The sequence below is a fragment of the Pristiophorus japonicus genome, chromosome 2 (genome assembly GCF_044704955.1).
Source record: "Pristiophorus japonicus isolate sPriJap1 chromosome 2, sPriJap1.hap1, whole genome shotgun sequence".
NCBI lineage: Eukaryota > Metazoa > Chordata > Chondrichthyes > Pristiophoridae > Pristiophorus > Pristiophorus japonicus.
The window spans coordinates 66,786,758-66,814,190 of NC_091978.1; the positions used below are offsets into that span (position 1 = coordinate 66,786,758).

The 27,433-nt window shown below is 43.3% G+C and overlaps 1 protein-coding gene and 1 pseudogene across 2 annotated transcripts in view; one reads left to right on the top strand and one right to left on the bottom strand.

The window, feature by feature from the left end:
- The window catches only part of fech (ferrochelatase), a 61,749-nt gene extending 41,985 nt beyond the window's left edge, over positions 1–19,764 (bottom strand). Inside the window, exons 1-5 of one of the 2 annotated variants that reach the window (XM_070867641.1) lie at positions 19,658–19,738; positions 14,133–14,301; positions 5,481–5,595; positions 1,152–1,271; positions 192–340 (exon numbers count right to left, since the gene is read on the bottom strand). In XM_070867641.1, the coding sequence (XP_070723742.1) occupies positions 192–340; positions 1,152–1,271; positions 5,481–5,595; positions 14,133–14,184 (436 nt within the window). In that variant the 5' untranslated portion in view covers positions 14,185–14,301; positions 19,658–19,738. Of the gene's footprint in view, positions 1–191; positions 341–1,151; positions 1,272–5,480; positions 5,596–14,132; positions 14,302–19,657 lie in introns of both variants that reach the window. The other variant, XM_070867651.1, reaches the window with a different exon arrangement.
- Positions 19,765–23,879: 4,115 nt separating this feature from the next.
- LOC139251420 (U2 spliceosomal RNA) lies at positions 23,880–24,058 on the top strand (annotated as a pseudogene).
- The last annotated feature ends 3,375 nt before the right edge of the window (positions 24,059–27,433 follow it).

Genomic DNA, 27,433 nt, shown 5'->3' on the forward strand with positions numbered 1-27,433 from the left:
GATAATTTTTGTTTATTCAAGAGGTCCATTTCCTTAGTGTAGTTATTAAAAAGTCAAATAATCTGACAAAAACTGCAATACACAACCTTGGTCACTAGATACATTAAAATTGATGACCAACACACTTATAATATAGTGGTATAGTAAACTAATTATCTTTGCTGGTGGAGCATTATGAGCTAAAGCCGTACCGGTCTCCGGAGATACTTCATCGAGCAGTTTCACCATGCCAGTTCCTTGCTTGGCTGTCCACATTTTAATCGGAGACCCTCCACCAATCGTGTGATACTGTTCCCGGATCTTTGGAGCACGGCGCCTTGCAATAAAAGGAGCAAGTTTGCTGTGGGACAAAAAATAAATCACTAAAGGTAAATCACTGTTTTCCCTTCCCACTGCTGCCTTATGGAGGATCCCACTCTTTCAGTCTAAAAGGGAATATGGGCCATGAGTCTCTACTGCTTGCTCACCATCAACAGTGTTACATGATAGGAGTTACCTTTCTACAAGGCAATATTTAACTGAAATGTTTATTTCCCCTTCTTGGGATGTATCCATTATTATAAAACAAGCCAACCAATCAACAAATACATCTCATACTATAGAGCAACAATCTAAAAGGATAGTTAAAAATATGACAGAAACATAGGTCCTCTGCTAAAGTTATACAGTACTGCTATTCATCAAAACCTCTCGAGAAATACAAACTAGTAAATGCTAAAATACTTCTAAACAAATATCTTTGTCCAATGGAATAGGAAACCTCATTGCTGACTTTACAGTTAAAGGACATGCGAATGTTTGACTCCAATATAAAATGTTTAAGCATGTAGTATATTAATAAAATGGAGAATTGCAAAGATTTATAGCATATCAATAGATAAAAATGATAAAAAGGCAAAAACAGTTTGAAATACAGACATGAATAGCAAACTAAGATACTTTGCGAAAGTATCTGAATTATGATTAAAAATTAGAATGAATACCACTGTACATGTATGGATATACAATTGAGGAATTAATCTATTTTTAAAAAAAGATAAGAATCAGATATGCTATTTTATACGAAACACACATCACTTTTAAAGCATTTTCTGCTGTTAAAAATGATAACTTAAAAAAAAACAGAATTAAGCTACAACTATAGGATTTACCTTTGAGCTGGAAGGGGAATAAGATCTTTATCCATGAAAAGCCGAAGTAGGAAATCATGAACATCATCTAAAGTTTCAGGTCCTCCCATGTTTAACATGAGGATGCCAGTCTTGGGTTTCCTGATTAAATGGTAGAGCACACAAGTGTTTAGCAAAGTAACACATGTTGCGCAATTTGTTAAACTGCAGATTGGGAGAAATTGTAGCCTTATACAAGACAGAACATTTCAGAAGTGAAAACTGTTAGGTACTTCTTTTGAATTCTGCTTTTCTTCCCAGAAGATACGTAAAAACAAATTCAAAAAATGATCAGAGGGAACCCCAATATACTGATAATCACCATATACATTACTGCTTTACAGGCCTCATCATAAACTATAGACCAGAATTTATTTTCATATTAATGTATTAAGGTATTTTCAGTGGAATGCAATGGAGATAAGGACTATTAACAACTCAGAAATGTGCCTCCCTTTTAACTGTAAGAGCAGTTCGGTCAGTGCCTCTCTTCTCAGGCCAGGAGAAGCAAAGAAAGAAAGACTTGCATTTATATAGCGCCTTTCACAACCGCCGGACATCTCAAAGCACTTTTTGAAGTGTAGTCACTGTTGTAATGTGGGAAATGCGGCAGCCAATTTGCGCACAGCAAATACCCACAAACAGCAATGTGATAATGACCAGATAATCTGTTTTTGTTATGTTGATTGAGGGAAAAATATTAGCCAGGACACCGGGGATAACTCCAGATTCCTTCATAACATTGCTAATGTAACTGTAAGAATCAATGACTTGCTCGAAGTTCTCTGGCACAATGGATATGTAATCCCCTAACTTTTTATCAGGGAACTATTAACACTTGCTTTTGAACTGTGAGCTACCACTGGGGTCAGACCTCCACCATATTAATATGCCTTCCCAGTACACCATTTTAAGCTTTAACATAATCCTATACTTAAAAGCTAACAATGTTGTTGCCTATTATCTATGCAAAAAGTAGTTACCACATTTAAGTCATAGAAGGAAATTTGTTTTTTAAAACTGGAGCTAAAAAGACTTCCGATATTTTATTAATAGACTATCATTTTAGCATATTCAATTTGACTCCCAATTTTTTCCCCCTTCTATCTTGAAGGCAATGACCAATGCATGCGCATGGTTCCAACGGGAATCCTAGAGAGAATTAATAAGCCATTAGACTGGAGGTGGGAGGGGGGGGGGGGCGCGGGTGGGGGGGGGGAAAGAGAACAGGGATGAGAAGCAGACACACAACCAAAGCCAAATTAAATCCTGTCCCTATCAGACATCCATGCATTTACTTTCCAGAAAGGGCCACTGTTTAGCAGCGTGGCTATTTTTTCCCCATCCTTAGTCCACAGACACTGAAGCCAACTGTAGCAACCCTACTGTTGCCTTGGCTGAAATCAGAAAAGCTGGGACCTTGTTGGTCCGTACACCTCAGTATCCTACCAAGCAGTACATTTGCCTGATGAACATCTAGAAAGCCTACAGGGATCATTTTCATCTCATGCTTGGGCAGTCATGTGGCACAGCAAACCACCTGCCCATTGCAGAACCTGCCCAATTTACATCACGTCAAAATCAACAGGATGAAAATTACCAGCCAGACGGTGAAGATGAAAATTACTCCCCATATCTTCAAGGATTCATAAAGTTAGCAATCACATTTAAATTAATTGGACAAGCCTCTTGTAATCTAACATGCACACAAAAGAGATTACCACAACTCGATGTTGAAGCAACATGAAAAACCAAAGTTCCACAAGAACAAGAGCCTTGATTTATTGCTATTGAGGGAGTGCAGCGAAGGTTCACCAGACTGATTCCCGGGATGGCAGGACTGACATATGAGGAGGGACTGGATCGACTGGGCCTGTATTCACTGGAGTTTAGAAGGATGAGAGGGGATCTCATAAAAACATATAAAATTCTGACGGGACTGGACAGGTTAGATGCAGGAAGAATGTTCCCGATGTTGGGGAAGTCCAGAACCAGGGGACACAGTCTAAGGATAAGGGGTCAGCCATTTAGGACTATGAGGAGAAACTTCTTCACTCAGAGTTGTTCAACTGTGGAATTTCCTACTGCAGAGAGTTGTTGATGCCAGTTCATTGGATATATTCAAGAGGGAGTTAGATATGGCCCTTACGGCTAAAGGGATCAAGGAGTATGGAGAGAAAGCAGGAAAGGGATACTGAGGTGAATGTTCAGCCATGATACTGAATGATGGTGCAGGCTCGAAGGGCCGAATCGCCTACTCCTGCACCTATTTTCTATGTTTCTATGAAATTATTTCACCAAATTAATGGCAATTATCTTCCATTCCAATATCAGTGGTCTACTGCACAAATGCAATATAGTTCAACTGTGTATTCACAAACATTATCCTTTGGCAATTATTCTAAATTTCTGTGTTGCTGTGGTGTAAAGGTTATGGCTTGTAACAATGCATATTTATCTTCACACGGGCAATGTTCTTAGTTGACAATGACAATTAATTTTCCCAGTACAAATCCTCTAAGTAATGTGCAAAGTAGTCATATTTATCAAGTACTTGAACATCAAACTCCTGAACAACATGCAGTAATTGTATTATTTTTAGGCCTACATCCATCAGCAGCAACTGTTCCTTAGATACAGGTAATTGACAGAGTATCCAAGTAATTCAACACACCTATACGGATGGGAAGGTTAGAAAAAAATACCTTTAAGCATATGGTGGCAATTCTCTGTCACAAACTGGTTGAAGCAGAGTCCATCAACTATTTTAAAAGGGAATCAGATAATTGCTTGAGAGAAAGGGAATTATTTAAGGATATAGGGAGTGAGCAGGAGAATGGGATTTGGCTAGGTGACAAATAAAACACCAGTGCAGACTTAAAGGGTCAAATGGCCAGTTTCTGTGCTTTGATGATTCTATGCAGACAATCTGCAAAACCCCTCGAGTTTTATTCTGTCGAACATGCCCAGCAGTGTAAATAACAATCACAAGGATGTCTCGGGTTGTAATGACACCCTGGTGTATCAAAGATATGGCAAACAATCAAGATTTCAGTATTTCTTTTCAGGTTTGAAACATTGCTTTCCAGCTCCCCGACAACTACAAATTCCATCTTTTGCAATAGTAATATGGGGTACAGGATACAAGGTAGCTGCACTTTGTTACCCAACTTTCATCAGCAACAAAAGCTACACAACAGCCCAGAATTTGCTGTAACTGGTCCCTTGCCCATTTAATCTTAATATTTTGTGCTGCAATTGCTGGAAGCGCAATATGGAATTCTTGTGTATTTTTGGGAAGCAATTGATACATTAGTGTGAGAATAAGAGTTGGGTGTTTGGTGTGCACGAAACATTATCACCACCATGTTTAAATACAAGATTATTTTAAGAATCTCCAACCAAGCAACTGAGAAATCCACAAAGACACAGTTTCTGCGTGTCTGATAAGAGTGTACACCCTTTCCCCGTATAGGGACACACCCTACTTACCCAACTCCAGGGAGCTTTAAAATACACGCTGGAAAAGCCAAACATTAGGAGACGCCCAAGGGTACGGCTCAAGTTTAAAATCTGCACATTTTACCAACATGTGGCACTATTAAGTTTCCCACTGCTTGTTCAGTTAGGACTAGCCTACCTTAGGAACATAGTACCAATGAAGGCACTAGCTGGCAGAATTATTCTGACGTTCAATGGAAAGAATCCCAGTCCTCTCGGGTCAAACAGTGAGCTAGACTGACTGGTCAGTCATCAGTGCCCTGGAGTACTTGCCCAAGGGAGGACAGTCACTAGTTGGTAATTAAGTGAGTAATTGGTTATCAACACGTTGTGTTGCAAACCTCAGGACAAACACAAACCATATGCCACCAACTGGAAGTGCCAAACTTCAGCAACATCTGTTTAGCTCTCTGCAACCCAATCATAATAAGCAGCAAACTGTGAATTGACCAGCTAATGTTTCCATACCCAGCCTGCAGCAATTTCCCCCAAATCTCAAAGCTTCCTCATCAGATATCTGCCTTCAGCATGGCGGAAGGGCTGACAAAAGGCAGTGTGCGACATTCCAGTCACCTTGACGCTCGAGAGGAGTTTTTTTTTAATAAAGTGAACAATCCCCATGAGGCTTATTTCTTTACCCAGGCCACTGACAGTTTTAATAAATACTCCAAATAATGGACATTTGGGATATTTATTAAGAAAAAAATGGACATGACAATTTCTCTCCTCCCCCACAGTTCACTTGTGCTTATTGTGTTTGCAAGTTCTTAAAAACAGCTTTCCACACAAAGTTACAAAAATGTAGTTTACCTTTCATTAAACTGAGGTTTTTCTTTCACATCAGCTATCTGCCCAGCTGATGCTGAAGTTGAATGCCATTGCCATGGAACACGAAGGCACAATTTATTTGAACTGTTCTTTGTAACTGCATAGGAAACAAAATAAGTTTTCCACATCATCCACCAACGTGTTTAGGTGACTGATAAATAATTCAAAATACACTATCAGTAATGCAAGCATGACAGATTAAACAAGTCAATTATTCTTTACAACTTCGTTCATGGAGCTTGTGTAAATATTACCTGATCTCTTTCTACTGACTTCAAATAAATACTACCAGAACAAATTACTTAAAAACTGAGCACAAATATTTTAAGGTTAAAAATTTGAGTCGATTGACAAGGCAAATTTTACGTTTCATCCAGTCTAAGGCAAACATAGCCTAAAAATACCTCTGTCCAAAGCAAATAGCAAATATACTACACACTTCAAATGCAATACACTTGTTTGATACTTTAGATCCAATATATTTTGGACATTGCTATTTGAACAATGATGCAGTTTGCTAACGTAAACAGCATGCTCCACCTACAGCAATATCTAATCTCATATATCCAAACAACAGACTTAATTACTATATCAGTATATAAAAAGGAAGTATTAGTAAGAGCTGTGGAAGTAAATTCAGAAAGTAGTAAGTGTTGAGCCCCATCAGATAGCTCGCAATCTGTGTGTCCTATGTGACCTCAAATGAGGCTTCTGAACCCATATCCTCTCTGTCACAAAGACCACCTCTGAAACATCACCCATCTGCACCACTGCCTCAGCCCATCTGCTGCTGAAACCCTCATCCGTGCTTTTTGTTACCTCCAGACTCAACTATTCTAATGCTCCTTTGGCCGCCTCCCACCTTCCACCCTCCACAAACTCCGCTGCCCATATCCCAACTCATATCAAATCCCATTCACCCATCAATCCTGTGCCCGCTGACCTACATAGGCTCCCCATTCCCAAATACCTCCATTTTAAAATTTGAGTGTTCAAATCCCATCTTAACCTCGGCCCTCCCCATCTCGAACCTCCTCTACCTTTCTTTACAACCCTCCGGAGCTTTCCTCCAACTCTGGCCTCTTATCTATACTCCTTTTCCTTCACTCCACCATTGGCAGTCGTGCCTTCAGCTGTCTGGGCTCCAAGCTCTGGAATTTCCTCCCCAAACCTTTCCACCTCTCTCACTTCTTTAAGACTCTCCTTACAAGCTACCTCTTTGACCCAGCTTTTGGTCACCCGTCTCCTTCTTTGGCTCGGTGTCCATTATTGTCTGATTACGCTCATAAAGCGCCTTGAGATGTTTTACTATGTTAAAGTAGATATATAAATGCAAGTTTTGATGTCTACCCACTGGTATGGTTACTTTCAGGTTGGCAAACTGTAATTAGTGGAGTGCCACAGGGATCAGTGCTGGGGCCTCAACCATTTACAATTTATATTAATGACTTGGATGAAGGGACCGAGTGTAACGTAGCTAAATTTGCTAATGATATAAAGATAGGTGGGAAAGCAAATTTGAGGATGATGTAAAACATCTATGAAGGGATATAGATAGGCTAAGCGAGTGGGCAAAAAATTGGCAGATGGACTATCATGTGGGAAAATGTGAGGTTATCCATTTTGGTAGGAAAAATAAAAAAGCAAATTATTATTTAAATGGGGAGCGATTGCAAAATGCTGTAGTACAGAGGGGTCTGGGGGTTCTTGTGCATGAAACGCAAAAAGTTAGCATGCAGGTACAGCAAGTAATCAGGAAGGCAATGGAATGCTGACCTTTATTGCAAAGAGGATAGAGTATAAAAGTAGGGAAGTCCTACTCCAACTGTACAAGGCATTGGTAAGACCACACCTGGAGTACTGCGTACAGTTTTGGTCTCCTTGTTTATGGAAGGATATACTTGCATTGGAGGCAGTTCAGAGAAGGTTCACGAGGTTGATTCCTGAGATGAAGGGGTTGTCATATGAAGAAAGGTTGAGCAGTTTGGGCCTATACTCATTGGAGTTTAAAAGACTGGGAGGTGATATTATTGAAACGTATAAGATTCTGAGGGACTTGACAGGTTGGATTCAGAGAGGATGTTTGCTCTTGTGGGGAAATCTAGAACTAGGGGACATAGTCTCAGAATAAAGGGTCAACCATTTAAAACGGAAATGAGGAATAATTTCTTCTCTGAGGGTCGTCAATCTTTGGAATTCTCTACCCCAGAGAGCTGTGGAGACTGGGTCATTGAATATATTTAAGGTGGAGATAGACAGGTTTTTGAGCGATAAGGGAGTGAAGGGTTATGCGGAGAGGGCAGGGAACTGGAGCCGAGCCCAAGATCAGATCAGCCATGATCTTATTGAATGGCGAGCAGGCTTGAGGGTTCAGATGTTCTTACGTCCAGGTTGGGAGGAAGTGAGGGATGCAGGGCAGGAGCAATTTTAAAGTGAGGTTCTGGGAGGGAACCAACACCTGGACTGGCAGTTGGGACCAGTGTCTAGCCTGAGATGCAGCTACACAACAGGCCAAAAATCTGTCTGCTGATGTCATGATGGCTCCAGAGTCACGGCCCTGAAGCACGTTAGGGACCAGTGCAACATGTGCAGATGAGATAGACATTGAAGGTATGAGCCTGGGACCTGAAACTGAAAGGTTTTGAGGTATGAGTTGGGCTCAAAGCTAGGAGACAGGTGGGCCTGAAAGGGTGGACTTGAGGCTCAAAGCTTGAGTGGAAGGAGGGAGGAGGTATGCAAAGGAGGCCCGGGCTTCATGTTGAAGAGGTCAGGGAGTTTGCCGCTTGCTTTGGACCCCAACCACCCATTTCCCGCCTCGAGTTAAAACTGGGGCAAACAAACCAATTGTAATTCATTGGCCGAGAAACACTTTGCATTACCTCGAGGACATGAAAGGCACTACATCTATGCAAGTTCTTTCTTCTTACTTCAGGGTTTGAAACATGTAAGATTCTAAGGGGGCTTGAAAAGGACAGAGAGGATGTTTCCCCTCATGGGGGAATTTAGAACTAGGGGGCATAGTTTCAGAATAAAACAGAAATGAGGAGGAATTTCTTTCCTCAGAGGGTCATGAATCTTTAGCATTCCCTACCCCAGAGAGCTGTGGAGGCTGGGTCTTTGAATATATTTAAGGTGGAGATAGACAAATTTTTGAATGATAAGGGAGTCAAGGGTTATAGGGAGCGGGTGGGGAAGTGGAGTTGAGGCCAGGATCGGATCAGCCATGATATTGAATGGCGGAGCAGGCTCGAGGGGCCAAATGGGCTACTCCTGCTCCTATTTCTTATGTTATATTCTGTTCTTATGTAATCCCTTTCTAAACCTCTCCACCTCCCTCTCCTCCTTAAAACCCACACCTCAGACCAAGCTTTTACTCATCCTTCATTATTTTGATAACCTTTCATTAAACGGAAGCTTTTCTGTCACATCAGCTATCTGCCCAGTTGCTGCTACAGAAGTTGAATGCCATTGCCATGGGACACAGGGGCACAATTTATTTGATACTATGATACTGCTATCTCCCATTGGGCTCAATGTCATTATGAACAGAGCCCAAAGTTCTGGCAGTCACTTTTCAATGTTCGGAGAACTAACATTAAGAAGATTCCAAACTAAGATTAAAAAGTTGCCAGGAGGTTCAATACACAAGCTTGGTACTTTTAAAATAAGGCTTTGCAACAAGCTGCAATTATCGTGCACCCATTGCAAGACACAAGCAACGCAAGACAACCTACCAAAAATGGGCTCAATTCTTAGCTTCAAGTTTGCTTTGAAGTCAAATCTGACTCAAGCTATAGTGTTTCTGTATTGATGTATATCCTGGACCTCTTTGCAGTTATGCAAAAATAGTACTGAGTGAATACGCTTGTAAATAACACAGCTGCTGAACGGGCAGCATAAATTTCAGTTTCACTAACCAGATCAAGGATTTCCAATACTGGTATGTTTCACATATGCCAAGATTTACACTTGGGGTTAATATTTCAGATTAATGGATTTATAATAAAACAATACATGACGTATCAGAGACTGGAGTATGTTACAAATTTTCCCAGAAAATTTCAATCACCAGATAAGAGAGTCAACCAGGGGCAAACAACGTTCCAACGTTGGCAAGCACCAGCATGTTTATCCCTGCATCTCTCATCCAAGTTGAAAAATATATTTATATTTGTTCTGGGAATGTAGGCAATGCAGAAAAGGCTATATTTAATTCCCAATCCTAGTTTTTCTGAGACGGCGGTGAGGGTCACTTTAGAGAGCATGACGAGTTAGCTACATATTATGGGACTGGAGTCAAATGTAGGGAAGACCTGCATGGGTGGCAGGTTCCCTTCCTTACAGGACATGAGTGAAGCAGTTAGATTTTTACAACATGGTCGCTTTTCCACCCTGGAGGTAGCCAACAAATCAGAATGACTCGGTCCAATTTCACCATTTGCCATGTTGGGATCCAGTAGCATAATGATTACATAGATTACATAGAAAATAGGTGTTCGAATAGGCCATTTGGCCCTTCGTGCCTGCACCACCATTCAATAAGATCATGGCTGATCATTCACCTCAGTACCCCTTTCCTGCTTTCGCTCCATACCCCTTGATCCCGTTAGCCATAAGGGCCTTATCTAACTCCCCCTTGAATATATCCAATGAACTGGCATCAACAACTCTCTGTGATAGGGAATTCCACAGGTTAACAACTCTCGAAGTGAAGAAGTTTCTCCTCATCTCAGTCCGAAATGGCTTAGCCCTTATCCTTAGACTATGTCCCCTGGTTCTGGACTTCCCCAACATCGGGAACATTCTTCCTGCATCTAACCTGCCCAGTCCCGTCAGAATGTTAAATGTTTCTATGAGATCCCCTCTCATCCTTCTAAACTCCAGTGAATACAGGTCCAGTCGATCCAGTCTCTCCTCATATGTCAGTCCTGCCATCCCGGGTATCAGTCTGGTGAACCTTCGCTGCACTCCCTTAATAACAAGAACGTCCTTCCTCAGATTAGGAGACCAAAATTGAATACAATATTCCAGGTGAGGCCTCATGAACACCCTGTACAACTGCAGTAAGACCTCCCTGTTCTATACTCAAATCCCCTAGCTATGAAGGCCAACATACCATTGGCCTTCTTTACCGTCTGCTGAACCTGCATGCCAACTTTCAATGACTGATGAACCATGACACCCAGGTCTTGCTGCTCCGCCCCTTTTCCTAATCTGCCGCCATTCAGATAATATTCTGCCTTCGTGTTTTTGCCACCAAAGTGGATAACCTCACATTTATCCACATTATACAGCAGCTGCCATGCATTTGCCCACTCACCTAACCTGTCCAAGTTACCCTGCAGCCTTTTAGCGTCCTCCTCACAGCTCACACTGCCACCCAGCTTAGTGTCATCTGCAAACTTGGAGATATTACACTCAATTCCCTCATCCATATCATCAAAAAAAAGGGCCACTTTACAGCAAAATTCTAAAGGGTCAAAGTGTATTAAAAAGGCAAGCCTAAAGGCTCTGTGCCTCAATGCGAAGCGTATTGGGAATAAGGTGGACGAATTAACTGTGCAGATAGCAGTTAACAGATATGATGTGGTTGGCATCACGGACACATGGCTCCAGGGTGACCAAGGCTGGGAACTCAACAGTCAACATTTAGGAAAGATAGACAGAAAGGAAAAGGAGGCGGGGTGGCGTTGCTGGTTAAAGAGGAAATTAATGCAATTGTAAGGTAAGACATTAGCTTGGATGATGTGGAATCGGTATGGGTGGAGCTATGGAATACCAAAGGGCAGAAAACGCTAGTGGGAGTTGTGTACAGACCTCCAAACAGTAGTAGTGATGTTGGGGAGGGCATCAAACAGAAAATTAGGGGTGCATGCAATAAAGGTGCAGCAGTTATCATGGGTGACTTTAATATGCATATAGATTGGGCTAACCAAACTGGAAACAATACAGTGGAGGAGGATTTCCTGGAGTGCATAAGAGATGGTTTTCTAGACCAATATGTCGAGGAACCAACTAGGGGGGAGGCCATCTTAGACGGGGTGTTGTGTAATGAGAGAGGATTAATTAGCAATCTCGTTGTGCGAGGCCCCTTGGGGAAGAGTGACCATAATAAGGTGGAATTCTACATTAGGATGGAGAAGGAAACAGTTAATTCAGAGACCATGGTCCAGAACTTAAAGAAGGGTAACTTTGAAGGTATGAGGCGTGAATTGGCTAGGATAGATTGGCAAATGATACTTAAGGGGTTGAGAGTGGATGGGCAATGGCAGACATTTAGAGACCGCATGGATGAACTACAACAATTGTACATCCCTGTCTGGCGTAAAAATAAAAAAGGGAAGGTGGCTCAACCATGGCTATCAAGGGAAATCAGGGATAGTATTAAAGCCAAGAAAGTGGCACACAAATTGGCCAGAAATTGCAGCGAACCCAGGGACTGGGAGAAATTTAGAACTCAGCAGAGGAGGACAAAGGGTTTGATTAGGGCAGGGAAAACAGAGTGCGAGAGGAAGCTTGCAGGGAACATTAAAATGGACTGCAAAAGCTTCTATAGATATGTAAAGAGAAAAAGGTTAGTAAAGACAAACGTACGTCCCCTGCAGTCACAATCAGGGGAAGTCATAACTGGGAACAAAGAAATGGCAGACCAATTGAACAAGTACTTTGGTTCGGTATTCATTAAGGAGGACACAAACAACCTTCCGGATATAAAAGGGGTCAGAGGATCTAGTGAGGAGGAGGAACTGAGGGAAGTCCTTATTAGTTGGGAAATTGTGTTGGGGAAATTGATGGGATTGAAGGCCGATAAATCCCCAGGGCCTGATGGTCTGCATCCCAGAGTACTTAAGGAGGTGGCCTTGGAAATAGCGGATGCATTGACAGTCATTTTCCAACATTCCATTGACTCTGGATCAGTTCCTATGGAGTGGAGGGTAGCCAATGTAACCCCACTTTTTAAAAAAGGGGGAGAGAAAACAGGGAATTATAGACCGGCCTGCCTGACATCGGTAGTGGGTAAAATGATGGAATCAATTATTAAGGATGTCATAGCAGTGCATTTGGAAAGAGGTGACATGATAGGTCCAAGTCAGCATGCATTTGTGAAAGGGAAATCATGCTTGACAAATCTTCTGGAATTTTTTGAGGATGTTTCCAGTAGAGTGGACAAGGGAGAACCAGTTGATGTGGTGTATTTGGACTTTCAGAAGGCTTTCGACAAGGTCCCACACAAGAGATTAATGTGCAAAGTTAAAGCACATGGGATTGGGGGTAGTGTGCTGACATGGATTGAGAACTGGTTGACAGACAGGAAGCAAAGAGTAGGAGTAAATGGGTACTTTTCAGAATGGCAGGCAGTGATTAGTGGGGTACCGCAAGGTTCTGTGCTGGGGTCCCAGCTGTTTACATTGTACATTAATGATTTAGACGAGGGGATTAAATGTAGTATCTCAAAATTTGTGGATGACACTAAGTTGGGTGGCAGTGTGAGCTACGAGGAGGATGCTATGAGGCTGCAGAGTGACTTGGATAGGTTAGGTGAGTGGGCAAACGCATGGCAGATGAAGTATAATGTGGTTAAATGTGAGGTTATCCACTTTGGTTGAGAAACAGAGAGACAGACTATTATCTGAATGGTGACAGGTTAGGAAAAGGGGAGGTGCAACAAGACCTGGGTGTCATGGTACATCAGTCATTGGCATGCAAGTACAGCAGGCGGTTAAGAAAGCAAATGGCATGTTGGCCTTCATAGCAAGGGGATTTGAATACAGGGGCAGGGAGGTGTTACTACAGTTGTACAGGGCCTTGGTGAGGCCACACCTGGAGTATTGTGTACAGTTTTGGTCTCCTAACTTGAGGAACGACATTCTTGCTATTGAGGGAGTGCAGCGAAGGTTCACCAGACTGATTCCCGGGATGGCGGGACTGACCTATCAAGAAAGACTGGATCAACTGGGCTTGTATTCACTGGAGTTCAGAAGAATGAGAGGAGACCTCATAGAAACGTTTAAAATTCTGACGGCTTTAGACAGGTTAGATGCAGGAAGAATGTTCCCAATGTTGGGGAAGTCCAGAACCAGGGGTCACAGTCTAAGGATAAGGGGTAAGCCATTTAGGACTGAGATGAGGAGAAACTTCTTCACCCAGACAGTGGTGAACCTGTGGAATTCTCTACCACAGAAAGTTGTTGAGGCCAATTCACTAAATATATTCAAAAAGGAGTTAGATGTAGTCCTTACTACTCGGGGGATCAAGTGGTATGGTGAGAAAGCAGGAATGGGGTACTGAAGTTGCATGTTCAGCCATGAACTCATTGAATGGCGGTGCAGGCTCGAAGGGCCGACTCCTGCACCTATTTTCTATGTTTCTAATGTATATTGTAAATAGCTGGGGTCCCAGCACTGAGCCCTGCGGTACCCCACTAGTCACTGCCTGCCATTCTGAAAGGACCCGTTTATCCCGACTCTCTGCTTCCTGTCTGCCAACCAGTTCTCTATCCATGTCAGTACATTACCCCCAATACCATGTGCTTTAATTTTGCACACCAATCTCTTGTGTGGGACCTTCACCTACTGTACTCACAAGTGATCATTCTACATGCATGGATCCAGATAGAATGCCACAGTAACCTACCTAAACACTTCAGGGAGGGTTTTAGACAACAGAAGCCCAATCCTGTCTTCATTGGGAACCAGTACTTTCTCCAGTAGGGGCCACTGCATAACGATCAGGAACAGGAGTTCAAGTCAATATTTTTCCCTCCTCAGCCCAAAAGCAGAAGACAACTGCAGGGCTCCTGTAGCTGATAAGCAAACTCAACAGATCAAAGATTAAATCTTGGGCCTTTCTGGGACTTATAAAGTACAGTACTACAATGTGGGACACTTGCCAATATTTGAAAAAGTTACTAATTACAAAGCTAAAGTAAAAGCTAATTTAACTATTAAAATCTTTCAAACTGCTTTTAAACTTGGGAGTATGTTTTAAAAATTCATTCATGGGATGTCGACGTCGGCAGTCAGGCCAGAATATATCACCCATCCCTAATTGCCCGCGAGAAGGTGGTGGTGAGCTGCCTTATACAACTTAGTGGCTTGCTCGGCCATTTCAGAGAGTAGTCAAGAGTCAACCGCATTGCTGTGGGTCTGAAGTCACATATCGACCAGACCAGGCAAAGACAGCAGATTTCCTTTCCTAAAAGGACATTAGTGAACCGGATGGATTTTCATGACAAAACAGTAGTTTCATTGTCACCATTACCAACACTAGCTTTTTGTTCCAGATTTATGTAATTAACTGAATTTAAATTCCCCAGCTGCCATGGTGGGATTTTAACCCATGCCTCTGGATCAGTACTGGATTACGAGTCCAGTAACATAACCATTATGCTACTGTTCTTTGAACAAATCCCTAAAATAAAAAAATTCAGTTACTTTAAAAAAAAAATAAATGAAGGTTAATGTTGTGATCTGGAATGCATTACCTGAAGAGGTAGAGGAAGTTGATTCCGTAAATAAATTTAAAAAGGGAGTTGGACGGGAGGACGAGGAATTTATAGGATTACGGACAACAAGCAAGATTGTGGGACTAAGCACGACTGCACTTTCAAATAGTCAGCATAGGCATGATGGGCCAAATGACCTCCTTCTGTGATGTATCTATGATTCATAGAAACATAGAAAATAGGTGCAGGAGTAAGCCATTCGGTCCTTCAAGCCTGCACCACCATTCAATAAGATCATGGCTGATCATGACCTCAGTACCCCTTTCTTGCTTTGTCTCTATACCCCTTGATCCCTTTAGCCATAAGGGCCATATCTAACTCCCTCTTGAATATATCCAACAAACTGGCATCAACAACTCTCACCAGTAGAGAATTCCACAGGTTAACAACTCAGTGAAGAGGTTTCTCCTCATCTCGGTCCTAAATGGCTTACCCATTATCCTTAGACTGTGTCCTCTGGTTCTGGACTTCTCCAACATCGGGAACATTCTCCCTGCATCTAACCTGTCCAGTCCCGTCAGAATTTTATATGTTTCTATGAGATCCCCTCTCATCCTTCTAAACTCCAGTGAATACAGGCCCAGTTGATCCAGTCTCTCCTCATATGTCAGTCCTGCCATCCCAGGAATCAGTCTGGTGAACCTTCGCTGCATTCCCTCAATAGCAAGAACATCCTTCCTCAGATTAGGAGACCAAAACTGAACACAATATTCCAGGTGAGGCCTCACCAAGGCCCTGTACAACTGCAGTAAGACCTCCCTGCTCCTATACTCAAATCCCCTAGCTATGAAGGGCAACATGCCATTTGCCTTCTTCACCACCTGCTGTACCTACATGCCAACTTTCAATGACTGATGTACCATGACACCCAGGTCTTGTTGCACCTCCCCTTTTCCTAATCTGCCTCCATTCAGATAATATTCTGCCTTCGTGTTTTTGCCACCAAAGTGGATAACCTCACATTTATCCATGTTATGCTGCATCTGCCATGCATTGTCCCACTCACCTAACCTGTCCAAGTCACCCTGCAGCCTCTTAGCATCCTCCTCACAGCTCACACCGCCACCCAGCTTAGTGTCATCTGCAAACTTGGAGATATTACACTCAATTCCTTCATCTAAATCATTGATGTAAATTGTAAATAACTGGGGTCCCAGCACCCCACTAATCACTGCCTGCCATTCTGAAAAGGACCCGTTTATCCTGACTCTCTGCTTCCTGTCTGCCAACCAGTTCTCTATCCACATCAATACATTACCCCCAATACCATGTGCTTTCATTTTGCACACCAATCTCTTGTGTGGGACCTTGTCAAAAGCCTTTTGAAAGTCCAAATACACCACATCCACTGGTTCTCCTTTGTCCACTCTACTAGTTACATCCTCAAAAAATTCTAGAAGATTTGTCAAGCATGATCTCCCTTTCATAAATCCATGCTGACTTGGACCGATCCTGTCACTGCTTTCCAAATGCGCTGCTATTTCATCTTTAATAAATGATTCCAACATTTTCCTCACTACTGATGTCAGGCTAACCGGTCTATAATTCCCCGTTTTCTCTCTCCCTCCTTTCTTAAAAAGTGGTGTTACATTAGCTACCTACCAGTCCATAGGAACTGATCCAGTCATAGACTGCTGGAAAATGATCACCAATGCAACCACTATTTCAAAGGCCACTTCTTTAAGTACTCTGGGATGCAGACTATCAGGCCCCGGGGATTTATCGGCTTTCAATCCCATCAATTTCCCTAACACAATTTCCTGACTAACAAGGATTTCCTTCAGTTTCTCCTTCTCACTAGACCCTCGGTCCCCTAGTATTTCCGGAAGGTTATTTGTGTCTTCCTTCGTGAAGACAGAACCAAAGTATTTGTTCAATTGGTCTGCCATTTCTTTGTTCCCCATTATAAATTCACCTGATTCTGACTGCAAGGGACCTATGTTTGTCTTCACTAATCTTTTTCTCTTCACATATCTATAGAAGCTTTTGCAGTCAGTTTTTATGTTCGCAGCAAGCTTCCTCTCATAATCTATTTTCCCCTCCTAGTTAAACCTTTTTGTCCTCCTCTGCTGAATTTTAAATTTCTCCCAGTCTTCAGCTCTGCTGCTTTTTCTGGCCAATTTATATGCCTCTTCCTTGGATTTAACACTATCCTTAATTTCCCTTGTTAGCCACGGTTGAGCCACCTTCCCCGTTTTATTTTTACTCCAGACCGGAATGTACAATTGTTGAAGTTCATCCATGTGATCTTTAAATATTTGCCACTGCCTATCCAACGTCAACCCTTTAAGTATCATTCGCAGTCTATTCTAGCCAATTCACATCTCATACCATCGAAGTTACCTTTCCCTAAGTTCAGGATCCTAGTCTCTGAATTAACTGTGTCACTCTCCATCTTAATAAAGAATTCTACCATATTATGGTCACTCTTCCCCAAGGGGCCTCATACAAGATTGCTAATTAGTCCTTTCTCATTACACATCACCCAGTCTAGGATGGCCAGCCCTCGAGTTGGTTCCTCGACATATTGGTTGAGAAAACCATCCCTAATAAACTCCAGGAAATCCTCCTCCATCGTAGTGCTACCAGTTTGGTTAGCCCAATCAATATGTAAATTAAAGTCGCCCATGATAACCGCTGTACCCTTATTGCATGCAACCGTAATTTCTTGTTTGATGCTGACCCCAACCTCACTACTACTGTTTGGTGGTCTGTACACAACTCCCACTAGCGTTTTCTGCCCTTTGGTATTCCGCAGCTCTACCCATACAGATTCCACATTATCCAAGCTAATGTCCTTCCTTACTATAGTGTTCATTTCCTCTTTAACCAACAATGCTACCCCACCTCCTTTTCCTTTCTGTCTATCCTTCCTGAATGTTAAATACCCCTGGATGCTGAGTTCCCAGTCTTAGTCACCCTGGAGCCATGTCTCCGTAATGCCAATTATATCATATTCGTTAACAGCTGCCTGTGCAGTTAATTCGTCCACCTTATTACGAATACTCCTCACATTGAGGCACAGAAATCAAAGTTCCTCTGTCTGCGTGGTGATTCAAATACCACAGTTTCTCTCTATCTACCCTATCAAATCCTGTCGTCATCTTAAACGCCATAATTAGACAATTGCTTAATCTTCTATACTCGAGGGAATACAAGCAGCCTACTCTATGTAACCTGCCCTTATAATTTAACATTTTAGCCTAGTATCAACCTGAATCTGTGCTGCAGCCCATCCAGTGACAATATATCCTACTCCAGTATTCCATACAGGGTCTAACCAGAGCTTTATACAGCTGTAACACAACTTCAACCCTTTTTTATTCCAGAGCTCTTGAGAAGGCCAACATTCCTTTAGCCTTTTACTATGGGCCTGAAATTCCAGTCGGTTGCTTCTTTCGAACAAATGCCTCTGAACCGAGAATTGTTACAAAAGTACCTGGTGGTCCGGGAGGCGCCTGCGATTCCGGTGAGGAGGCCTCCTCTTCCCGCGCTTTGAAGCGCTATCCCATCCTCGACCAATCAGGTGCAGTATACTCATTAATAGCAATGAGAACTCCGTATCTACGAGTTCTCATTGTTTTTTTTTCTCATTTAATAGCAAACACATTAAACACAACATAAAAAATAAAAAACATACCTCACATAATTAAAATGAATCGAAATTAAAGTTAATTAAGTTAGAAAAAAATATTTTTCCAATTTTTTTAAAGTTTTGTAATTAGGGTTTAAAATAAACTTACCTTTTTAAGGGCATTCGCTGAGCAAGAGATGAGCAAATAGCGCAATCTCGCCCATGCGAATGCCCTTCTCCCCAAGATGCTTTGGATGTGTCAAGCCAGAATTTGACAGATCGGAGAAGCTGATTTTTGGTGCTTTTCCGATGCCTTACCGAGTCCGTGTACACTCGGTATGGACCCGGGGAGGCCGGAATTTCAAATAATTTTTTGTACCTGTACACTAGCTTTCAGTGATTTTTGTACAATGACTCCTAAATCTCTCTGCTCATCCATCGTTCCTAGCTTCTCGCCTCTTGAGAAAACACTCTGATGTACCTTTATTGGGTCCAAAGTGAATGATTAGACACTTTCCTACACTGAACTCCACCTGCCCCAATTGTGCCCACTCGCTTCACTCAACCTGTCAACTTTTCGCCCCCATCGACACCACTTACTGTCTCGCCTCACAGTGTCATCAGCGAACTCGGCTCTCTGTCCCTTCATACATTGATCAGATGAAGCCATTTAGATTTGGATCTGTCCCTGTCCAAGGATGGTCCAAACTCGGGTTTACAGGTAAAGTAAACAACATCGAATTAAAAAAATTAAATAACGTCAGCTGGCGTGGTTCGCTTCTAGAAATTCCGGTACATCAGCCGACACGGAAAGAAGCATCTTGGCCGCAAAACACCTCCTGCATCCTCCGCTAAAAAACGCTGACGGGACGGGCGAGCGGCGCGATTTTCCTGCCGGGAACAAGCCTGAGGAAAAGCTACACAACAGCCGCCCAGACCCGTCCCCCCGCCCCGCCGGTGGCTGCCCGCCCCGGGTGCAGGAGGCACTTCCATCCCGGGGATCTGAAAGTCGCCACCGTCTACAAACCGCTTGTTTGTGGGGTTTTTTAAATATATAAAACAATATAGCGTCAAACTCACCGACACACGCGCGAGCGGACAGCCTCAGCAGCGCCATGTTGTGCAGCTCTGAAAGCCGTCCCAGGAACCAAGTCCTGCGCTCACTACCCCTGCAGCGGTTCCACTTGGTTGCGAAATGTGCACCAGCAGCGTCACCTGACTGTCAATGTGTACCAGCAGTCCCACCCTCCTCTTACTCTGCAACATCACACAAGCAAACCACATGGAGGTGGTAGCTCTTCCTGCAATTTTTTTAAAACCATCTTTCCAATAATACCGTAAAGAAAGTTTGTAAGAACCTTGTTAAATGTGGATAAGAAATGCTGAATATTGGGGTCTGCAGCAGATGATCATGATTTGTTTGCAATAAATACTGTAAGACGAGAGCGTGTTGCACAAGTGCCATGGAGTGAGTCACGTTTTTTTTTCCATTGCACAATAGATCTCGTTTTTCTTGTTCGTTTTCTTTACAGCATTGCAAGATAAGACCCTATTGTATCATATTTCGATCGACTGAATTGTAACATTTCTCTTCGAGAAATTCTTGGTATTTACAGGTGGTTGGTTAGTAACATAGGGACTCAAACTCTGGATTTTCACTAGAAGATAGACGTTAAAATAATTTTGGTGACACAGGTCAGGAGCAGCGAGGCCCATAAAAGGGGGTCCAGCAGTCAGAGAAGCCAGCTGGTGGAGGGGCAGAAGGTAAACAAAGAAGTAAAAATAAATCAAAGTGTGATGTCACAGCCAAGCGGGTAAGTGATGGGTTGCTGAGTATTTACTCTTTATTTTTATTTTCTTATCAGTAGGTAACCTTTGGCACAGTTGCCAAATTAAGTTAATTTAAGGGTTAAGTCATGGCAGGAGAGCCCAGACCCATGGGAAGTTCGGGACGCTTCCAGTGTCCCTGACTACTATGTGTACAGAAAGTGTGTCCAGCTGCAGCTCCTGATAGACCGCATTGCGGCACTGGAGCTGCGCATGGATTCACTCTGGAGCATTCGCGATGCTGAGGATGTCGTGAATAGCAAGTTTAGTGAGTTGGTTACACCGGAGGTAAAGATTGCACAGGCAGATAGGGAATGAGTGACCATCAGGCAGAGTAGTGGAAGGAAGGTAGCGCAAGGAAGGTAGCGCAGGGGTCCCTTGCGGTCATCTCCCTCCAAAACAGATGTACCATTTTGGGTACTGTTGGGGGAGATGACTCATCAGGGGAAGGCAGCAGCAGCCAAGTACATGGCACCATGGATGGCTCTGCTGCACAGGAGGACAGGAAAAAGAGCGGGAGAGCTATAGTGGTAGGGAATTCTATTGTAAGGGGAATAGATAGGCGTTTCTGTGGCCGCAATGGAGACTCCAGGATGGTATATTGCCTCCCTGCTGCAAGGGTCAAGGATGTTTCGAGCGGCTGCAGGGCATTCTGGAGGGGGAGGGTGAACAGCCAGTTGTCGTGGTGCATTTCGGTACCAACGACATAGGTAAAAAACGGGATGAGGTCCTACAAGCTGAATTTAGGGAGCTAGGAGTTAAATTAAAAAGTAGGACCTCAAAAGGTAGTAATCTCAGGATTGCTACCAGTGCCACATGCTAGTCAGAGTAGAAATAGCAGGATAGTTAAGATGAATATGTAGTTTGAGGAATGGTGCAAGAGGGAGGGATTCAAATTCCTGGGAGAGGTGGGACCAGTACAAACCGGTCGGTCTGCACCTGGGCAGGACCGGAACCGATATCCCAGGGGGAGTGTTTGCTAGTGCTGTTGGGGAGGGTTTAAACTAATATGGCAGGGAGACAGAGGAAAGCAAAATGGGGGCAGAAGCAAAAAAGGTAGAAAGGAGATAAGGAAAAGTGGAGGGCAGAGAAATCAAAGGCAAAAATCAAAAAGGGCCACATTACAACATCATTCTAAAAGGACAAAGAGTGTTAAAAAAGCAAACCTGAAGGCTCTGTGTCTCAATGCAAGGAGCATTCATAATAAGGTGGACAAATTAACTTCGCAGATAGCTGTTAATGGATATGATGTAATTGGGATTACGGGGACATGGCTCCAGGGTGACCAAGGCTGGAAACTCAACATCCAGGGGTATTCAATATTCAGGAAGGATAGACAGAAAGGAAAAGGAGGTGGGGTAATGTTGCTGATTAAAGAGGAAATTAACGTAATAGTAAGGAAGAACATCAGCTTGGATGATGTGAAATCTATATGGGTGCACTTTAAAGATCCATTACAAGTGAGTGTTCAGAAATGGGATTTCTGGCCAAATTTCCCTTCCCAAGTCATAAGAACATAAGAAAAAGGAGCAGGAGTAGGCCATAAGGCCCCTCGAGCCTGCTCCGCCATTCAATAAGATCATGGCTGATCCAAGCATGGACTCACCTCCACTTCCCTGCCCACTCCCGAAAACCCCTTATCGTTTAAATAAATTTGAGACAGAAATAGTTTCTTAATGTCCCAGCTTCCACAGCTCTCTGAGGCAGCAAATTCCACAGATTCACAACCCTCAAAGAAATTTCTCCTCATCTGTTTTAAATGGGCAGCCCCTTATTCTAAGATCATACCCTCTAGTTCTAGTCTCCCCCACCAGTGGAAACATCCTCTCTGCATCCACCTTGTCAAGCCCCCTCAATCTTATACGTTTCAATAAGATCACCTCTCATTCTTCTGAATTCCAATGAGTAAAGGTTCAACCTATTCACCCTTTCCTCATAAGTCAACCCAAGGGGCACAAAGGCCAATTCTGGCATGCGACCCACTGGCCAAGCACAGAACAGCTATGAACCAGTGGATTTACAGGACTTTCAAGGAAGAACAACAAATAATCTCTCCTTAAATTTGTTTTCTTGTTGAGAAACCAGGTAAACAAGTAAAAAATGAAAGATGATCAATCTGGATTAAGTGAAAACACGCTTGAGTTTTAAAACCGTGAAGCTTGTAGGAAAAGGGTGGGCAAAGAGTAGCCTAGTTTTTAAATGGAGGAGTTCCTATTATGTATTGTTCTTTCAGAAACTTGATACAGTAAAGTAATCATTAGTTATACTGCCCTACTTTATAGAAAACTGGCGCAAAAAGTAACTTACGAGAAAAGGCAGCTAGCAATTTACAAGCAGTATTTAAACATCTGAATATGATTGTTACTGTGTTGTTGGTATTATGCAAATATCAACAGGGCAAAAGTTTGGATAGTAGAGAGGCATAGAAATATTGTGAAGGTTTGCTCAACTAGCAAGGACAAATTTTGCAAACTGCATCCTTGGGGGGCTTAAAGAATATAATTTAGTGGGAAGGGTAGCATAGTGGTTATGTTACTAGATTAATAATCCAGTTCTGACGAAAGTTCATCGACCTGAAACGTTAACTCTGTTTCTCTCTCCACAGATGCTGCATGACCTGCTGAGTATTTCCAACATTTTCTGTTTTTATTTCAGTAATCCAGAGGCCTGGATTAATGATCTGGCATTGTAAGTTCAAATCCTAATTATGGGGAATTTAAATTGTTAATTAAATAAATCTGGAATAAAAAGTGAATATCAGTAAGGAGGAGGAGTGGAAGATGCCGGTGCGTGAATTCTTTTAATGTGGGGTGGCCGTTGCAAACTGGCTACCACAGGATCTTAGCTGAGCAAGGTCTTGGTCCAGTGGCAAGGGGATCCAAGACAACTGGAGACCAGGCACTGCTGTATGAGCCTCGTTGTCTACGGCGAGATGTTGGCCGCAAGCTCGGCGCTGAGTAATGCCCTAGATGGTAAGTGGTCCGAGGCTTGGTTAGGGGCAGGCAGTGGTCCACTAGAGTTCAGAGTGGAAGGTCAGGTTAATCTACATATTCACTGGGCTAACCAAACTAGTAGCAGTGCGGTGGTGGAGGATTTCCTGGAGTGTATTAGGGATGGTTTTCTCGACCAATATGTCGAGGAACCAACTCGAGGGCTGGCCATCCTAGACTGGGTGATGTGTAATGAAAAAGGACCAATTAACAATCTTGTTGTGTGAGGCCCCTTGGGGAAGAGTGACCATAATATGGTAGAATTCTTTATTAAGATGGAGAGTGACACAGTTAATTCAGAGACTAGGGTCCTGAACTTGGGGAAAGGTAACTTTGATGGTATGAGACGTGAATTGGCTAGAATATACTGGCCAGTGATACTTAAAGGGTTGACAGTGGATAGGCAATGGCAAATATTTAAAGATCACATGGATGAACTTCAACAATTGTACATCCCTGGCTGGAGTAAAAATAAAACGGGGAAGGTGGCTTCTCGGCCTTTTGGCTAAGATCAAGTGTAGTATCTGTTCTTATCAGTTTAATATCCCCTATGGGGACATGATATTGAATTGATTTTTGGACAGGGAGCTGGATCAAGGGCATACCCCGTCCACTCCCTGCACCGACCAGGTATTGCAATATTTCCAGGAACGGTGCAACTTCGCCTCTCGGCCTTTTGGCCTAAGATCAAACACATTGGCGCAAAGTGATCTTTGGCGTTAGAGTTGATCTGGAACGAAATTGGATTAAAAAAAATAATAAAACAGGGAAGGTGGCTCAACCGTGGCTAACAAGGGAAATTAGGATAGTGTTAAATCCAAGGAAGAGGCATATAAATTGGCCAGAAAAAACAGCAAACCTGAGGACTGGGAGAAATTTAGAATTCAGCAGAGGAGGACAAAGGATTTAATTAGGAGGGGGAAAATAGAGTATGAGAGGTAGCTTGCTGGGTATATAGAAACTGACTGCAAAAGCTATTATAGATATGTGAAGAGAAAAAGATTAGTGAAGACAATCAGATTCAGGTGAATTTATAATGGAGAACAAAGAAATGGCGGACCAGTTAAACAAATACATTGGTTCGGTTTTCACGAAGGAAGATACAAATAACCTTCTGGAAATACTAGGGGACCGAGGGTCTAGTAGGGAGGAGGAACTGAAGGATATCCTTATAAAGCGGGAAAGTGTGTTAGGGAAATTGATGGGATTGAAGGCAGATAAATCCCTGGGGCCTAATAGTCTGCATCCCAGACTAATACAGAAGTGGCCCTAGAAATAGTGGATGCATTGGTGATCATTTTCCAACAGGCTATCGACTCTGGATCAGTTCCTATGGACTGGAGGGTAGCTAACGAAACCCCATTTTTTTTTAAAAAAAGGAGAGAGAGAGAGAAAACAGGTAATTATAGACTGGTTAGCCTGACATCAGAAGTGGGGAAAATGTTGGAATCAATTATTAAAGATGAAATAACAGCGCATTTGGAAAGCAGTGACAGGATCGGTCCAAGTCAGCGTGGATTTATGAAAGGGAAATCATGCTCGACGAATCTTCTGGAATTTTTTTGAGGATGTAACTAATAGATTGGACAAGGGAGAACCAACGGATGTGGTGTATTTGGATTTTCAAAAAGCTTTTGACAAGGTCCCACACGAGAGATTGGTGTGCAAAATCAAAGCACATGGTATTGGGGATAATGTACGGACGTGGATAGGGAACTGGTTGGCAGACAGGAAGGAGAGTCGGGATAAACAGGTCCTTTTCAGAATGGCATGCAGTGACTAGTGGAGTGCCGCAGGGTTCAGTGCTGGGACCCCAGCTCTTTACAATATACATTCATGATTTAGATGAAGGAATTGAGTGTAATATCTCCAAGTTTGCAGATGACACTAAACTGGGTAGTGGTGTGAGCTGTGAGGAGGACGCTAAAAGGCTACAGGGTGACTTGGACAGGTTAGGTGAGTGGGCAAATGCATGGCAGATGCAGTATAATGTGGATAAATGTGAGCTTATCCACTTTAGAGGGAAAAACACAAAGGCAGAAAATTATACGAATGGCGGCAGATTAGGAAAGGGGGAGGTGCAACGAGACCTGGGTGTCATGGTTCATCAGTCATTGAAAGTTGGCATACAGGTACAGCAGGCGGTGAAGGCAGCAAATGGTATGTTGACCTTCATAGCTAGGGGATTTGAGTATAGGAGCAGGGAGGTCTTGCTGCAGTTGTACAGGGCCTCGGCGAGGCCTCACCTAAAATAGTGTTCAGTTTTAGTCTCCTAATCTGAGAAAGGACGTTCTTACTATTCACCAGACGAATTTATGGAATGGTGGGACGGACATATGAGGAGAGACTGGATCAACTGGGCCTTTATACACGAGTTTAGATGGATGAGAGGGGATTTCATAGAAACTTACAAGATTCTGACAGGACTGGACAGGTTAGATGCAGGAAGAATGTTCCTGATGATGGAGAAGTCCAGAACTAGGGCACACAGTCTTAGTATAAGGGGTAGGCCATTTAGGACTGAGATGAGGAGAAACTTCTTCACTCAGAGTTGTGAACCTGTGGAATTCTCTACCGCAGAGTTGATACCAGTTCATTGAATATATTTAAGAGGGAGTTAGATGTGGCCCTTACGGCTAAAGGGATCAAGAGGTATGGAGAGAAAGCAGGAAAGGGGTACTGAGGGAATGATCAGCCATGATCTTATTAAATGATGGTGCAGGCTCGAAGGGCCGAATGGCCTATTCCTGCACCTATTTTCTATGTTTCCATGTCAGGGTGCTCAGTCATGGTACTCACCATGTGCTGGAGGAGGAGGCCCGGCTATATCACCATTGGGGGAGGAGAGGCCCAGCTGCCGTTGGAGGAGGGGGGAAGAGGCAAACCGCCATCGCTACAGAGGAGTTCCGAGAAGCACAGCCAGCAAGCATGGGGCTGCATCCATTTTAGTTAGAACAATCCGACAAATTCGGGCCTACTTCAGGCGCGTACCTTCCCTCCAAACCTCCACGCAACTCAGACGACGAAGATCGCACTACCAGTGACGACAGAGCTTTCTGCAGCGGCAACCTGGACTTCTTCCCTGCTTCTTCGATGTTGACTCAGATGCCCCACCCGATCCCAGACGCAGCCCGGCAAACCAGATGATTGGGTCCTCTCCAGCAGCGGCAGCTGGGCCTCTCTTCCAAGGCGGCGATCAGACCTCCTCCCCTTCAGCGACGGTGGCGGGGCCTCCCCTCCTTAACGGCGAGTGCCCATGCAATCCCAATAAATCCTGTTCGATTCACTATTACATCAGTAACGATGACCATGTAACGACCGGATTGTCGTAAAAACCCATCTGGTTCACTAATGTCCTTTGGGGAAGGAAATCTGCTGTTCTTACCTGGTCTGGCCTATATATGACTCCAGACCCATCGCAGTGATTGACTCAACTTCCCTCTGAAATAGCCTAGCAAGCTATTCGGTTGTATCAAACCACGATGACAAAATATAATAAAAATAAAACCGGATTGATCACCCGCGTCAACCTAGGCATCGGATTCGGACATGACAATTCACACCCCGCCGAGTCGATACTCCTCACTCACATCTGGGAACTTGTGCCAAAATTGGGAGAGCTGTCCCACAGACTAGTCAAGCAACAGCCTGACAGCCATACGCACAACATCCCAGACTCCTCCATTCTGCATCACCAGAAGTGGCGGCAGAGTGGTATACAGCCCTGGGAGTCTTCAACATTGACTGCAGACCCCATGACGTCTCATGGGATCAAATCAAGCATAGGCCAGGAAACCTCCTGTTAATTATCACCCATCGCCCTCCCTCAGCTGATGAATCAGTCACATGTTGAAAAAACCAGTGCATCTGTTCGTCACTTAGAGTGGTTCGATAGCAGCACTAATGACCAAGCCCTGAAGAACACAGCTGCCAGACTAGGCCTGCAGCAGGTGGTGAACCAATACGAGGGGAAAAACCTCGTCCTCACCAATTTACCTGACGCAGATTCATCTGTCCATGTATTGGTAGGAATGACCAC